The 15,832-nt window shown below is 33.7% G+C and overlaps 2 protein-coding genes across 3 annotated transcripts in view; one reads left to right on the top strand and one right to left on the bottom strand.

Annotated features, from left to right (window-relative positions):
* Positions 1-7,331, top strand: part of PQBP1 (poly-glutamine tract binding protein 1) — a 56,795-nt gene extending 49,464 nt beyond the window's left edge. The window contains exons 5-6 of the mRNA XM_089090602.1: positions 1,126-1,298; positions 7,137-7,331. Coding sequence (XP_088946728.1) covers positions 1,126-1,298; positions 7,137-7,278 — 315 coding nt within the window. The 3' untranslated portion in view covers positions 7,279-7,331. The remainder of the gene's footprint in view (positions 1-1,125; positions 1,299-7,136) is intronic.
* Positions 7,332-10,882: 3,551 nt separating this feature from the next.
* Positions 10,883-15,832, bottom strand: part of Smg5 (Smg5 nonsense mediated mRNA decay factor) — a 93,580-nt gene continuing 88,630 nt past the window's right edge. For both annotated transcript variants that reach the window (XM_089090600.1, XM_089090601.1), the window contains exon 14: positions 10,883-11,120. In XM_089090600.1, coding sequence (XP_088946726.1) covers positions 11,056-11,120 — 65 coding nt within the window. In that variant the 3' untranslated portion in view covers positions 10,883-11,055. The remainder of the gene's footprint in view (positions 11,121-15,832) is intronic.

Below are 15,832 nucleotides of genomic sequence, written 5' to 3'. Positions count from 1 at the left end.
AAAGTTAAACGGCTTGGTAAAAATGACGCCTATATTGTTAAGAGGAAGATGGCGGTTAAACTAGTCATTCAAATTTTTTTTTATTCTATGCTTTTTACAATTTTCTTATTGCTTTCTTCAAGTTTGCCGAGTTCAGAATCCTTGTCCAATCTAGCAACCAAACAGAATAGTTGAAAATGCAAGCAAACTACAGAAGAAGAACGTCGAACGGTTTTATTACAAATTAAAGAGAATTGAAACTTATAATTGTTAAATCTTTGACGCTTTAACGTGACAAGATAGAGATTAAGCTACTAGTGCCAATAACAGTGTAGTATCTGGTGATTTCATTAAAAGTAGAAAATTTCAAAGAAATTTTGATAATTTATGGAATTAATCTGCAATATTACAGTATTAAAGCCGAGAATTCTCTCAAAGTAATAATTAATCATTTTTTTCAAGAATTATTTTAAGCCAGAATTTTAAATATCCCAAGTCCCGCAAGGTTGGTTCCACAAGGCTTGCTATCCGTCACTGTAAAAATACCCGGTAATAGAAGCGTCGGCAATTGCCGAAGTCCTTTGGGCCATAAATAGGTTTGGAGGGTATTTATCCTTTTTTTATTTAAAGGTCCATTTTGTAATTTTTCTTGTAACAAATCTATGGTTTGATTATTAGCAAAAATCGTCAGCGAATTATTAACGAATTGCAACTAATTATCCATCCTATGCACCTGTATGCGTGAACCTTTCTTACCCACCAGTTAAGGTGAGTTTCTTTTGTTTGAGTAAATGCTCCGCCGTCAACAATTTTTTTTTAATTTTATCTATTTTATAAATTACTTGCTAAAATCAACGAAAATAGAAGTAATATAGTTAAATTGATTTGCCTTCGTTACGGTTCGTTAGGCATTGCTGTACAAATACGGGATCTGGTACATCTCACAGTACACTGGCAGTGCAAATCTGATATATTGTTTAAATCTCAATTTTGTTTTAGGTTTTAAGACATTTAATAAGTAAAATGTGACAATTTAATTATTTTATTGAAATTACGTAAAAAAAATGTATTGTTTAAATGAATTAAAGGAAAGTTAATTGTACAACACTTTGTAATAAATAGGGCTAATCAATTTTTCTTTCTTAGGAATCAGATTCGTCTTCAGAGGAAAGTCTTTTGAGTGAAGAAGAAGAAAAACCCAAAAAGGTAATAGAGCGAGAGAAGAAGCAGGAGAAGAGGAATGTGGCCAAAGGCAAAGGAAAAGTAGAATTTAATGATTTGGACCCCATGGACCCAGCTTCCTACTCTGATATCCCAAGGTAAGACTTTTGTTCCTTATTTGATTTGATTCGTTAAAAAACCTTGCTGACCTCAGTTAGGACTGTATGACTGTATGAAAGTCCTACTACAGTATGACTGTATGACAGTCCTACTACAGTATGACTGTATATAGAGGAGGGGTCGGTTTTCATGTACCCCTTTCCTGAAATATCGTGGTTTATCTTTCTTACCTGTGTTTTCTATGGTTTCTTATCTAATTTATTATTAGTGCTGTCCATTATAAAATTTCCGTTTGGGTGTAAGGTTTTATATTGTGTTATAAATATGATAAAAGGAGCTTTTCTATAATTTGTTTCATTGAATCTCTCGGCAGAAGGGAATTGAAACCAAATGTAATGGATATGGGACTTAATCTTTGAGCAGTGATATTAAGTTCCTGGGTTCATATTTGAAATTGTGACCGCAACTATTCTTTATTATTATGATCTATGAACTTATGTTGAAGATTATTTCAAAAGTCAAGCCAAGGGGATATAGATCCATGGTAGACAATTCTTTGGGGGTTTGTCATCCAAAAACTAAGAAATCCTGTTGTACTTGATCAACATCTAAATCTTAAACCTTTGTCAAGTTGTTTCTGTAGTAAAAAATACTATCTAAATAAAAATCTGCTCTTCAGACTTTTATTTCTACTTTCTATAAAATATGCTTGTGTTATGGCGTCTTGCAGATGATGATGCCATGATACTTGCAAAAGGTACTAGATGTGACAATTTCCTTTGAAATGAGCCCTCTCCCTACATCGTGCGACCAATTGTTTGGTAAATAACCTTAATGGAAAAAGGAAGAAAAGAAAGGTGCACATCACTGCTTCCCCTGTGCAACTGATTTTCCTTGTTGTAAAGTGGTTCAAGATGGGGTCTGTAATCAGGGCCGGAATTAAAGCTTTGACGCTTGAAGGCCCAAGCGTTTTTGCCACTCCGTATTCATACCATTGGAGGGAGGATCAACTTTTCTTGAGAAAATAATCTTCATTATGACAGTTTTTATTTTACTGCAAAATAACATCACTTATAACAATAATTTGAGAATCAAATATTTATACATTGGGGGTATTATGCAGGTGGGGGTATTAAGAAGGGTTTCAAATGTTCAATTCATCTACAATCTTAGGGTAATATAGTCAGGATAAAAACTCAATAGCTCACTTGTATGCTTTGTGATTTTTGATGTGTGATTTGCGTGGTGGCAGAGTGCACCTGACACTTTGAAGGTAAATCACATCAGTCCAGTTTGTGTTAAGAAAAAAAATTGCTCAGTGATAATTCATTGCGCCCCTAGGCAAGGGCCTAGTGGGTCTCTTGGTAAATCATGGCCAGTCTGTAATCTATTTATATGGGGTTTTCTACCAAGGGGACTCCAAGGGTAAAGTTTTCATTGTAATATGAAACCTTTTTTTTAAAAATTTCAGGCTGTTTTTCGAAATTTCCATAAACGTGTTTTCGCAATAAAATTTTACCACTAAGATTAATCTACATAACAGTTACCATTGCTGGTAGCTGTTTCATTTAAATGGTGATTCATCCTGATTTGGTAGTTTTCTTCAAAACACTTCTTTCTTACTTTTAATGACTAAACAATTTTCCGGTTACTTTGGAATTGATTTTCTTTGTTAGGTTGCATCTAACGCTGCAACCATGATAACTCTGCCCCCCCCCCCTGCAAAGGATACTGACCTCTGATAGTCATGGAAAATTTTCATGCTATAAAATTAAAACCTTAGGGAAATAGATCTACAGCTCAAATAAGTAACAGAGAAGATGTTTTGGGCCTAAAGCCTCTGCTCAATCCTCATTTGTGAAGTCTTTTAAAGATTTGTAAAACTAGGCTATTTCTAAAATTCAGACAAAGGATTGATATGGCTCAAAATCCTGCTAAGGTCATAGGAATTGTGTTCTCAAAGTCTAGTCTTAAAGAAAAAGAAACTAAAAAGCCAAAATAATGGTAAAATGTTTTTGTCAAAGTTTAGATAGGCTTTGGTAAATATACCCAGGGGCGTCCTGAGGAGGGAGGGGGCGGAGAAATGCTCGTCGCCCCTCCAACGGTTTTGGCATTCGGTGAAACTTTCGCCAAAGGCGAAAATTTTAGCAGAATTGTTGCAAAATTGGCTGCAATTTAGCAAAATTCTCGATTTCTGCATAAAATTCGGTATAAATAAGGTAGCGATTCAGTAAAATTTACGAAGATCGCCCCCCCCCCCCAATGAAATGAGTATCGGACGCCCCTGTATATACCTGTCCTCAGCTCTAAAAACAATTTAAGGCGGAAATAGTGGCTTGATAAAATTTTCCTGGAGCACATGAATGTTTCATTAACCTGACTCAACGAATTTCTAAGGTAACAAAATGTGCCTCATCTAGAACTATACCATTTGTCTCCTATCCATCAGTTAAACTAAAAGCAACTCTGAAAATCCAATAAAAGAAATGTTTTGAATACCATTAGTCCAAATATATTCCGTCATATTAAGGAAGGTCAAAGGTTATACATCTGCAAATTAATCTGGAGTACCTCTCATAATCTTTTTTTGGAAATTTTGGCCTGCAAGTGTATTTCTTATGGCTCTACATACCCCATCTCCACAAAAAGTCTACTGATATCTCCTCTATATGCTGGCTACTGGATAAAATGGCTATAGGCCAATAGTTGTTCATTTTGTATAAACTGTATTCATGAACAAATGCATCTTCATGCAGGAGAATAGGTTCTAATACCTAAGAGGCTAAATAAATTGCTTTTTGATATTTCTAAACTGATCGGTTATTTCTGAATTTACAATTGCCGGTGTTTTTTCCTATTTAGGCCAAAACTAGGGATACAACTAGGTAACTTCTTAGTTTTCTAGGTGACTAATATATTCAAAATAAACAATTTTAGAAAACAACCCAAAAAATCGGAATTTGGTATTCAAGATTGACTTTTCAAGAATTATTTCCAAGAAATAGAATAGATAGAGAATTTTGTTCTCCCGTTCTCAGAGAGATAATGTTTGCAGCAGTACAACATAAAGTTGTTCAGGAAAAGCTTACTTTCCCAGCTAGGATAGTTATATTGTGACACCATGAATATTTTGAGGGAAAAAGGGTTTTTATATTTTATTAACCCTGACTAGAAAATTTCTGCCCCGTTTCACGGTTCTCCTGCCCAGGAAAAACTTCGAGTTTGCATCTCTTATCATTTCTAGCTGCAGACCGCTGACTGCGTGAGAACAAAGCCGTTGCGAAAGCAGTAGTGTTCCTCCAAAACACAATAATGTTTACATTTTAAATTTTTTTTTAACAAGGTCAAAGTTTATCCTGTGGAACTTATCTATAAGTCACAGCCAGGTTTCATTGCGGAAAACTTACTTAGTTGCTTGTATTTTACGTGCCGTCATAAAGAATATAGCTATCATTTGCTGATTAAATGCATCATTCACCTTGTTCTAGTTATGTATTGGCTTAAGGATTGGCTCCTACCAGTTCCTCGGCTCCTTTAGCATTGTCGCTCCCGTCACCACATAAAATAGTTGCACCGTTCAAATAGTTACAATAAAATAAATGCCTTTTTTTCTCTCAAAAAATTATACCTTTATCTTTATTTCGTAAAAATATTTTATAATAATTTATATAATTAATATATTATAATTTTATATAATATAATATATAATATTTTAAAAATATTTTATTTACGGCTTTAGCATTGTCGCTCCTTTCACCACATAAAATAGTTGCACCGTTCAAAGTTACAATAAAATAAATGCCTTTTTTTCTCTAAAAAAATTATACCTTTATATTTATTTACGTAAAAATATAAGATTTTTCTCTTAGAACCTTACAATTATTGTTGATGGTGTAGAAACAGGGGACTTCCAAACCAATCTATATGTTGTTTCAGCGTCAATATTGTTGAAGATTGCCACTCATCTGTTAACTTTTCATATTTTCATAAATGGTCTTTTTTGTGACTTTTTTTTATAGTACAAATAAATAAAAAAGGTATTAAACTGCAATATAATTGTCAGTCCTTGCTCAGAGATAAAAATAGTCCTTATTTTGTAGATTAAATAGATGGCACGATTGTGAAGAAAGCAGGGAAAATGTTTCAAATATTGAAGACAAGTGCATGTCTTTCAAATATTCTTGAAGGTTTGAATGGGTGTCACAGAAATGAATAATTGCTAAGTCTGTTCCGAATCTAGAAAATACATCGTTTTGGAAGTCATATTTTACTGTCTGGTTATCTAAAATAAAACATATATAAATCCCTAGTAAACCGACTGGTCGCATCAACTTTTTAACTGGTTTTAATGAATTTAACTTAATTTAAAATTAAACTTAATTTAGCTAAATGTACATTGAAATCTAAGTAGTTACTAAATTTTAATCAAGGAGCATATAAACTAAAACCATAATCATATGACACGTTAAAGTTCAATAACTTTAGGCCCAATCTTGGCCAGGTTGTAGGTAAACTACCCACAGCGCTTTTCAGTGAAATTTAGTTTAATATTTACATTCCAAAGTTATTTTCCAATCTTCTGCAATATACCGTGCGTTAGTGCATCCTACAGCTGCATTTTTTATTATTAGGCTATTAAAACAAGGTAGTGAAGGTCAGTGGTAACTGTCCTGGACTTTGCAATGGTAAAATTTTTTTTTAAGGTCATTTTGATTCTCTGCCGATATTTCTGGAATTTTGTTCCAGGAATTCTGAGGTTTAAGCTGTGAATTTCTTTTTCCGCCAGACATTCCTCATCCTTCATTTAATATTGATCTTATGCTTGAAATCGATGATATTTCATATTTAATTTAATTTTCTGTGCACAAAGGTCCTCTATCATTGCATAAGATCAATTACTGTTATGATAAAAGTACTCGCCAGAATTTCATTTCCGAATCCCTTCTTTAAACAATGGAAAGGTCACTGATTAAATTTGGAATTTTACGTTCTGTAGCTATTGGGATTTTTGTTTTCGATTTCCTGTTTGATGAATTCTCAAAGTAATAAAGATAGGACAGAAAATAGGTGACCTTGACCTCAGTCCCTTTTTCGAACGTAATTTTATGGTTTGAACCTCTTCGTCTCCTAAACAGATTTCCGATCTGCCAATGATTCTGCTGTGAATTAATTCCTTTATTCGAATAAGATTCCCTTTATTTACAAGGAGTAAGATTGATGAACATAATTTTGAATACTAAGTAGGCTAGTTATGCCTGATAAGAATACAGATTTTAAAATTGAAGCAAAATGATTAGGGATTTGTGAATTCGATAGACTCAGAAGCAAGAGCGTATCCAGGATTTTGGTTCGGGGGGGGGGGGTACAAGCAATAAAACCCTACAAAACGCATAAAAAATCTGTTTATAGACATTTTGCACAAAAATTTTGGAGGGGCGGGAGGTTCAAATCCACCCACCCCCTGGATAGTCTTGCTCAGAAGGTTACTTTTTTGTGTATGCTTCAATTAAAGGCAAATCAAATGTACATTTCCTTGGTCTGTGCTTTTCTTTTTATTTTTTTTTTTTTTTTTGTGCCATAGATGAACAGTGAATACTTCTCCAGAATATCCATGCTTTCCTTTTTAATTATTGGCTCTATCCTATTTTTTATTATTTGTAAAAGATAAATAAAAATAAAGGCAAAAGAGGAGCATCACCAGAAAAATGCAAAGCGAGACATTGGTCTGGTGAAGAAATTCACAGTTGGCCAGAACTTAACTGGCTAAAAGTATGATGGTGTCAGATGTGTATAAACTTCTAGTAAATCAAAGGTCTGGGTATGTTAAAAAACATTTTATCTTACAGAGTGATATAATCTTTTTCCATTTATTGCAGAGGTGATTGGTCAGCTGGATTAGCAGCTGATGTAAAAACGGGGGTAGATTCGACAGCAAGCGGACCTCTATATCAGATGCGTCCATACCCAGCTCCAGGTGCGATTTTAAGAGCCCAGGAAAATAAGAAAAGTAAAAAGTGATGTGGTATTTATATTTGATGTTTTGTTCCTAAAAATAAAATATGAAAAAGTCAGTCGACTTTTCCTATTTTAATACGAAAAGTCGAAATGAAATAAACTTTTCATTTTAATATGAAAAGTTTTGTTAGGATTTTATGATTCCCGCCTTAATATACTATATTTCTCAAGTAATTTGCTAGTTTTGTTTTTGACATTAATGTGATTGTTCGAAAAACATCAGCATTTTGGGCTTGGCAATCTTCCTGACCTTTTCCTTAGAAAATAGGAAGATTACTGAGTAGTACAAAAATTGTCAGTTCTAGCACCCTTTTTAAGTTAACAAAACAGATACATGCGACCATGACAGATGTCATTTCCCATTTTATACCGTAAATCTACACTTTTGGCCCAAATAAAGGCAAAATTGCCGTCAACCAAAGACAATGGCATAAGCAACCGTTCGGAAAGTAACAAAAATTCGACCTGGAACGTTTTATTTTCCAGTGATAAGCAACGATCGGCCTAAACTGAACCAAAATAGCAATCAATGTCTTTTCAAAAAAATAAAAACTAATAATTAACAAAACTCTGTTGTTACAATGCTCAAATTGAATATAAGAAACATTAATTAGAAAGATATAACGCTTTCAAGTTATAGGTCTTTGAACATTTCGTTGCAAGAGCGCGTGGAATGGCTCAACTGAAAGAAAAGTCATTGCTAGGTCTGCTTAGTTATTAAACAACCGAAGAGAATGCATTTTATTTATATTTCATGTTTGGTTGGGGAACCTAATCCTTATCTCTGTTTTTATAAAGTTTTTTTCCTAGCGAATAAACAACACAATTGAATGAGTTCCGAGGTCAGACCTAGGAAACCTGCCATCCTTCGGTGATCTTAATATAAATGAGCTCCGGGGGAGCAAGAATATTCACTGACGTGTTTCTTATTAAAATAAAAAGGTATAGCAATTACAAGAATAAAACTTGTAAAAAGTAATATTTTTTTTTAATTCTTATTGGAGTTGGGTCTTTGGCTATTTAACACGGGATGATAGGGATTAAGAAGTACTAGTCCCGCTTTCAGTGTAGCGTCTAACTACTTCATTAGAAAGTAAAAAAATTGAATATTTGATATGATGAATCTACAGTGTAGCAAAAATTAATCATCATTTTTAATTTTCAAAATTATTGAAATCAAAATTCAGGCTGCACAAAGTAGGCATGGCTAGCTTGCAAAAAATATTGGCAGCTTAAGTAGGCTAGTCGATTTTAAGCTGGTAGGGCCTACTGGGGAAGAATTATGCTTTTAATATCCTCCCTCGTATTTTGAAGTACCGGAAATTACAAGTGTGCAGCAGTTTTGGGTTAAACAAAGTTGTCAAGCATTAGATGGCGTTGGTGATTTTTCTTTTTATACCACACTAGTGGCAGTTTCCCATAGTCTTTGACTAAGACCTAAGTAAAAAATTAATTTGAATAAGTCTTGAATTTATATTCTTTCTTAGCATCGACACTGCACTTGCTGTACCAGTTGCTAGCATTCAGAGATCAACGAGACACCTGTAGAGTACAAAAACATCCATTATCCAAAAGTTTTATACAGCACTGGTTGAAACAAATAAAGAGTACAACCAACGCTCTCATTTTCAATTAGACAGGTACCTGTAGGGGCTCTCCCATTTAATATTTCACCTGGTTTTTTTGATATTATTTTTTAACTAGCATTAAATGATGACACGGATAGAAAGTAGCATAAATCTAAAGTTTGATTTTTCGGGTTTGCATTATACGTTTTATATTTTTAGACAAATCTTAATGTACTTTCGCCCGTCCGTGCAAAAATAGGAGCCCCCTCCCCCCCCCCAAAAAAAATTAACAACAGCGACCCAAGACAAATTTGGTTGTCCTCAATTCCTTATTAGATCTGCTCTGTCTCTGCGAGCTAGAAATTAAGATGTTCCTATGCCACGCTGGATTTTAAGTGATGAATAAATGGAACAGGACATCAAGGAATTCAAAGGCTAAAATATACACCGTTTATTTTTAAGATGAAGTACTGAAACCCCGGGGTTTCAGTTTTTCGAACATTAGTGTTCAGTGGTATAATCGCTTGTGTCTTAATGGTAACTATACATTTCGGTCTACCACCATTTCCGAGGATTTCGAAGCTCTTTGACGAAATTGTGATACTCATTTTTATCATTACTTTAATTCTAAAACTGGATAATAGTTATCACTCCTGAATCAGTGTTAAATAGGAATTCCATAAATTTGAAAATTTATGAAAAAAAATATGCTTTTTAAATCAGTTATTATGAGCTGAGGTTTATACTTTACTAGGCTGCAGGTGTTGTAACCATGATTTCAATTTCATGCCCTTCATAATTTAAACACAGGGTGTCTTCGAGAACTCAGTTATCATTAATCAATTGTAATTACCTTTAGCCTAAAGTAGTCGACAACGACAAATTTACTTCCTAAAACTCTTATAAAACAGTAAGGGGGTCAAACATAGCAGTCCATTGTGCACTTAAATAATTTCATGGTATTCGTGCTGGTACAAAAATAATAACAAATAATTAATTATTATTTATCATAATTGACCCTGAGAACACACCCACATAGATCAAGAATGAAAGCTGGATTCAGCTGATCATATCGCACCTGCTCCTGAAAGGGGCACGACCTAAAAATAAATTACTTCAAGAAATCGAAAGTACTAAATTGGATATTGCAGTCGATGTTATTGTTTATCACGTTTACTCAACATAAGGAATAAAAATTAAGTTTAAAGATGTCTATACTTTTATTTATAGTTTAAATTTACTGACTTTCTTTTGAGTGGTGTGTTTTGAAATATTCAATTAAAGAACAAGCGTCATCATTTAAAAGTAAAAGCGTAAAATGAATAGAACACATCTTGGCGAGGAAGGGGGCTGATCCCCTTCTCAAAATCCCACTATTAATTTCGTAGTGATACTTATTGTACTGAAAACATATCCTCGGATGTTTTTAAGAAACCTTGAATGCCACTGTTTTGAAAAATCACAAAAAGAAACATTTACAAAATGACCCTATTTTTTTAATTACAGGAACTTTTACGCTATGAAGATAGAGCGTGTATTTGTATTTTCCAGCGTAGTCTATGACGATGACGACATTAATTTTTTTTTTTATATATATAAAAAAAAATTTTATTTCCTAGTGATCTACGTTAGTGAGCCCCTTTGCTTCATTAAAAAAAAAAAAAAAAAAAAAAAAAAAAAAAAAAAAAAAAAAAACAAGAGGGCGAGGTGAAAACATGAACATACACATTAAGTTAGTTGGGGGAGGGTCAATATTTCCTAGAGAAATTTGTTCAGTTTCTTTTAAGATACTACATTAAACAACATCCTGATAAAGTAGCACTAATGTACAGAACCCTAATATCTCAGACTCCTAAACAATTAGTCCCTTCAAACCAATTTAATGTTAGTTCGCGGAACAAACCCTGGTTGAAAATTCTCCAAAAAAGACAACAAGGATTGAAAAAAATGGGCAATTAAGATAAAAGCACACTAAACGGAAGAGAAAGGGCCTTATCTCTATTAATTCTATCCGTTTGGTCCATATATGTAAATATGTAAAAAAGAAAAAGTTTACTTGACAACGTTTGATTTTTAAATTAATACATAGGTAGTTCCTCAACTTAGTATGTGTCTTTTAGACTCTTCTGATTGCTATGCCAATAATTATAAACCCCTTAACACAAATTATTAGGAATGTAACTTTCCCATTCCTAATTTAATTTTGACAGATCTACTTTTCTACATTGGAAGGTTCAGTGGCTTTGATGAAATCTTGAGCAGTTTTCAACGTCACACCTAAAAAAAGGAATAATAAAAAGAGAGAAACAAAAGACAACAGTGACAGACACAAAAGAAAAGTTTGTGGGAAGTTCCTGAAGAATTAGTCCGAAATCCCCCATAACAATCCCTCGAAGTTTCACCTTATTACCATTAGCCTCAGTTATAGTAGTGTTAATATCAGCAGAAGTACTACTACATAGTGTGTTTTAACCATCTCCCAACTAGTATTACCTATTCGTACCCCAACGCTATCTCTGCTCCACACATTTTGTTACTGCATAAGTCTAGTTCTCAATTGTTATTGTACTTCGTTTTGACGTATACGAAAAAAATGGATTCACAAATACTTGGCTGAAACATCGACTACATTACGAAGAATTTATAAACATAGGGATATGAAATATTAGTAGATAGAGAATGGGATATTTCATCAGAAATAGCAATACTCTATTATCTGGTCCTCAGTTACACGGATTCGCGATTATTCGGACTACCATGCACAGACATGTCCCAACTAGCATTACCAACCCGCACCCCAACGCATGCTCCACATATGTTGTAACTGTACCAGTCTAGTTCCCAAGTGTTATTGTACTCAGCTTTAGAATATCACCACATAATTGCAACACTATATATTTCGTTATTGTTTTACAGTGTATTATAAGTTCACTGTGTCGCATCACGTTTGTGCTTAAAAATTACATTATTGTATAGTTGTGCTCCTAAGCTAGGCATGATTCATTAATTCTTTCATTGGTTGAGTGGGGGGAGGGGGGAAGCCTCAAAAGCTAATCTTTAGCCCCGAATTTTTTAACCAGAAACTGTATTTGAATTTTTTTGGAATGTGGGTGCTGAGAGACAGCTCTCCTCTTACGTGGGAATATTTTGAGCGTCAAATAAAAGATTATATTTATGTGGTCACCTGTGCAGGGATGCCAGGGGCCTGAATACTAATTAAGGATAATAGACATCCAAAGACCCTCCTTCTTGACGAATTTGGCAAATGTAACCCGAATTTTTTGGCATCTCCCGCTCGAGATAAAGCGCCCAATTTTTCTTAAATACTTATCATTATCTAAGAATTCTTATGCTAAAGCCAAATTTTAGCGTGAAAAGTGGACCTTGTGCTATCCTAAAACTTTTTATCACAATGTTTAAAGAATGAATTATTTGACACAAGAGAAATGTAGTAAATTTATATCTTAATTCTTGGAATAAAATTGAATGAAGACGATATGGAATGCTTGGAAAAAAAATTATATGCTTTAAACACTAACATTTTCGATTAAATTATTTTGAAAGCTGTCACTAGAATTCTCTAAGGAGTACCCCTATTCAAATACTAGAGTAAAGAGCTGGGGTTGAAGGGGATATTAACCCTGTCATACATAGGATAAATTATGTTAGTTTCAAGATAAAGGCTGTTCTTTACTTTCATTTGGAAAAACTAATTCTTTCTCTCCATTCACTTATTTGGATTCAAGAGGTCGTAGCTAAATATTTTTTAGTGTGACATTTAAATTTTTAGTCATTGTGACAATGTGACATTTAAATATATTTTAGGAAAAATGTCACACTGGCAAACCTTTTGTACATACAAACTACTGACAGGAATAAGGAACAACCAAAAACATTGGGATGGGAGGAGCATGTGTAGCTGTTTTGACCTCAGGCGGCTTGGTAGTGCAGAAAGGTGTTAGTAGTAGCAGTAAAAACAGATGAATGCCAATGGATAAGCGCAAAAATGCACTTTCTTCTTACACTCGGGAATTCAAGACGATGGGTTGCGACAGTACGTATCCCACGCAACGTAGTTATTTGCTTAAAATAGTAGAACAGATTTAAAAATTTAGATTATCATGACCCACAAACCTCTAATGAGCATGAACTTGCATAACATTTTCATTATAAAACAATGATACGGAAGAGACACGAATAACACAAATTAAAATGTGTTTTAATACATTTAATAATTTTAATTAACATCAAATACACATTGTATAGGTTAATTACAAATGATTTAATCCGAAATAAAACAATTACTTTTTTAGTACCAAGTATTGTGCATTCATAAACATTTACATGATGTGTTAAAGGTAATTATTCTGTTAGAAGAAGAAAGAAAGAAAAAACTTGTTTCTCAAGGGGAAAAAAGCTGAAGAGAAAAACAATAAAAAGGAAGAAGAAAAGAACTAAAAAGGAAGAAGAAAAGAACTAAAAAGGAAGAAGAAAAGAACTAAAAAGGAAGAAGAAAAGAACTATTTTCGTGCTTTAGCAATTAAGATGAATAAGCAATTGAACAAGGCCTTGGCCTTACCCACCTATCCAATCACCTAGGACAAAATAGTATAACCCAACGATCAACCAAATAGAAATGTCGAAATGCATGCAAAATTATCATTAATAAATGTAAGCCGTCGTAAAATCACAAGTAACAGCACCACAAATCTAATTAAATATTCCCAAGAGATCACCTCCCACCAGGGCTCCTCAGAGGAATGCGCACTTGCCTATATGGGTTTCAGCACATTAAATCCCTTGCCAGGCAAAAAAGAGCGCCCATCATAAGATTTGTTTGGTATTTCTTTGCTTGATGCTACTTGGGACAATATGCAAGCTGTCATGCAATAACATGCAAGTTATCAAAATTTTCAAAAATATACGAACTAAATGCGAATAAAACTATTCCTGTTCGAGTCTATCAAACAACTGATTGAAAATTAAATTAAATCCATCTAAGCATTTACAAACGGAAATTTAGCCCATTTGTTTGCATAGTCAAATCTGGTATATCATTATATAGTTTTTACTTTTAACTGAAAGCAAGAAGCGACATTAAAACTTAAAACGAGCAGAAATTATTCCGTATATGAAAGGGGCTGTCCCCTCCTCAACGCCTCGCTCTTTACGCTAGAGTTTTTTGTTGTTTTAAAAAATAAAGTTGTGACAGAGGCAAACTTTAGAGTAAAGAGCGAGGCGTTGAGGAGGGGACAGCCCCTTTCATATAAGGAATATTTTCTGTTCGTCTCAAGTTTTAATATTGCTCCTTACTTTCAGTTAAAAAAAAATATATTTAATTTCTGAACGTTTTTGAATTAATGCAGCTTTGATTTTGGCTCACCGTACATAAATAATTAAAATGAAATTTGCATATTAATTTTAATTTTTTTTGGCTAAATGGTTTTTCTCGAAATTTTGTTCTGACGTAACTTACGAATTAATTGACGTAACAAACTTCTATATTCGTATGAAGATAATTTCTTAAACCACATTGGCCAGACATAACATAAAGACAGAAAAACGAGCAAAAATGGGGTTTTTTATAGTCCAAATGAAAGTATTGAAAAAAAAACACAACAAAGCGAATATTTCGAGAGGACAAACGCCTCTCTTCTTCAGCGCGAAACGAAATAATGTATCCAAGGAAAGGGCCGAATAAAAAAAAAAAACAACAAAAAACAAACGCGGAAAGTCAATGTGAAAAGAACCAAAAATCCAAAGAAAAAACCAGAAACTTAAAAGATGAATAAAATTCAATAAAAGCCAAAAATTATAAGAATTAAAACCGAATACCTAACAACAATAAAAGCGAGTTATTCGCCAATATCCGCGGTTTGCACACAATCCAAAAAATTATGAACTGCCATCGACGGATACTAGCGAACAACTGAGAAATAAAAGAAAACAATTCATTCACTCAAAAACAAAACCAACCAGCAATTAAATAAGTTAGAGAACTATGTCATCTGATTTTGGATGACATAAGGGGTTGTTCACGTGTTTGATTATATGACTGGGAAAGTGGTTCAAGGTTTATTTCAGGGATTACTAAAGTATCGGCTTCTCTTTTGAGAAAACCGACATATGACTGGTTTATTTTGAAATCACCGGAATCTCTGTTTAAAGCTAGACCTAAATGTTGGTATTTATAAATTTCAACAGCTTCTCTGTAGTGCTGGACAACACCTTCGTCATGCTAATTAAGGCTAGATTGATTAAACAAAATAGTATGGTCTGGTTTTTCAAAAATGTGCTCTGCAAGGGCAGAGTCAAAATTTTCTGTTTTTTTCTCGCTTTTTAAGTGTATAATTAATTCAACTAGAGTGCTGAGTTAATCGCGTTTCGCGCTTCGTTTCGTTTCGTGGTGAAGAAGAGAGGCGATTGTCCTCTCGTCGAAATATTCGCTTGGTTGTGTTTTTTCAGTATTTTCATTTGGCCTATAAAAACCCCATTTTTGCTCGTTTTCCTTTCTTTATATATTCGTATGTTTTTATTATGTATATAAGGGAGTTCACCCCCTAGTCAATTCCTCGCCCTTTACGCTAAAGTTCGAATTTTGTTCGAATCACAAAGGCCGGTTAATTAGAATAGATAGCTCTTTTGAAAGTACTAAAAAAAAAACTTTAGCGTTAAAGAGTGAGGTATTGACTTGGTGGTGAACCCCCTCATATGCGTAATAATTTCTGTTCGTTTTAAGTTTTAATGTTGCTCCTTTCTTTCAGTTGAAAAAAAATTATTTAATTTTTTATATTTATTTTTTTTACTAAGTTTTTTTTTTATATTTAATATCTGATCGTTTTTAAATAATGCTGGGAAATCCGGCGTCCCCTTCATAGAAATGTCTCTTCCCCCAAGGAACATCTTCCATGAAAAGATCCTCCCCCGTAAACCCCTCCTCTGAACCCCCACCACCACCACCAAAAAAAAACCCTGAAAACGTCTGTATA

This window comes from Artemia sp. Qi Xiang Cuo, chromosome 6, assembly GCF_049724085.1.
Source record: "Artemia sp. Qi Xiang Cuo chromosome 6, ASM4972408v1, whole genome shotgun sequence".
Lineage (NCBI taxonomy): Eukaryota > Metazoa > Arthropoda > Branchiopoda > Anostraca > Artemiidae > Artemia > Artemia sp. Qi Xiang Cuo.
Note: the sequence above shows the minus strand (reverse complement) of the source record. Positions and strands in the feature narration are given on the sequence as shown.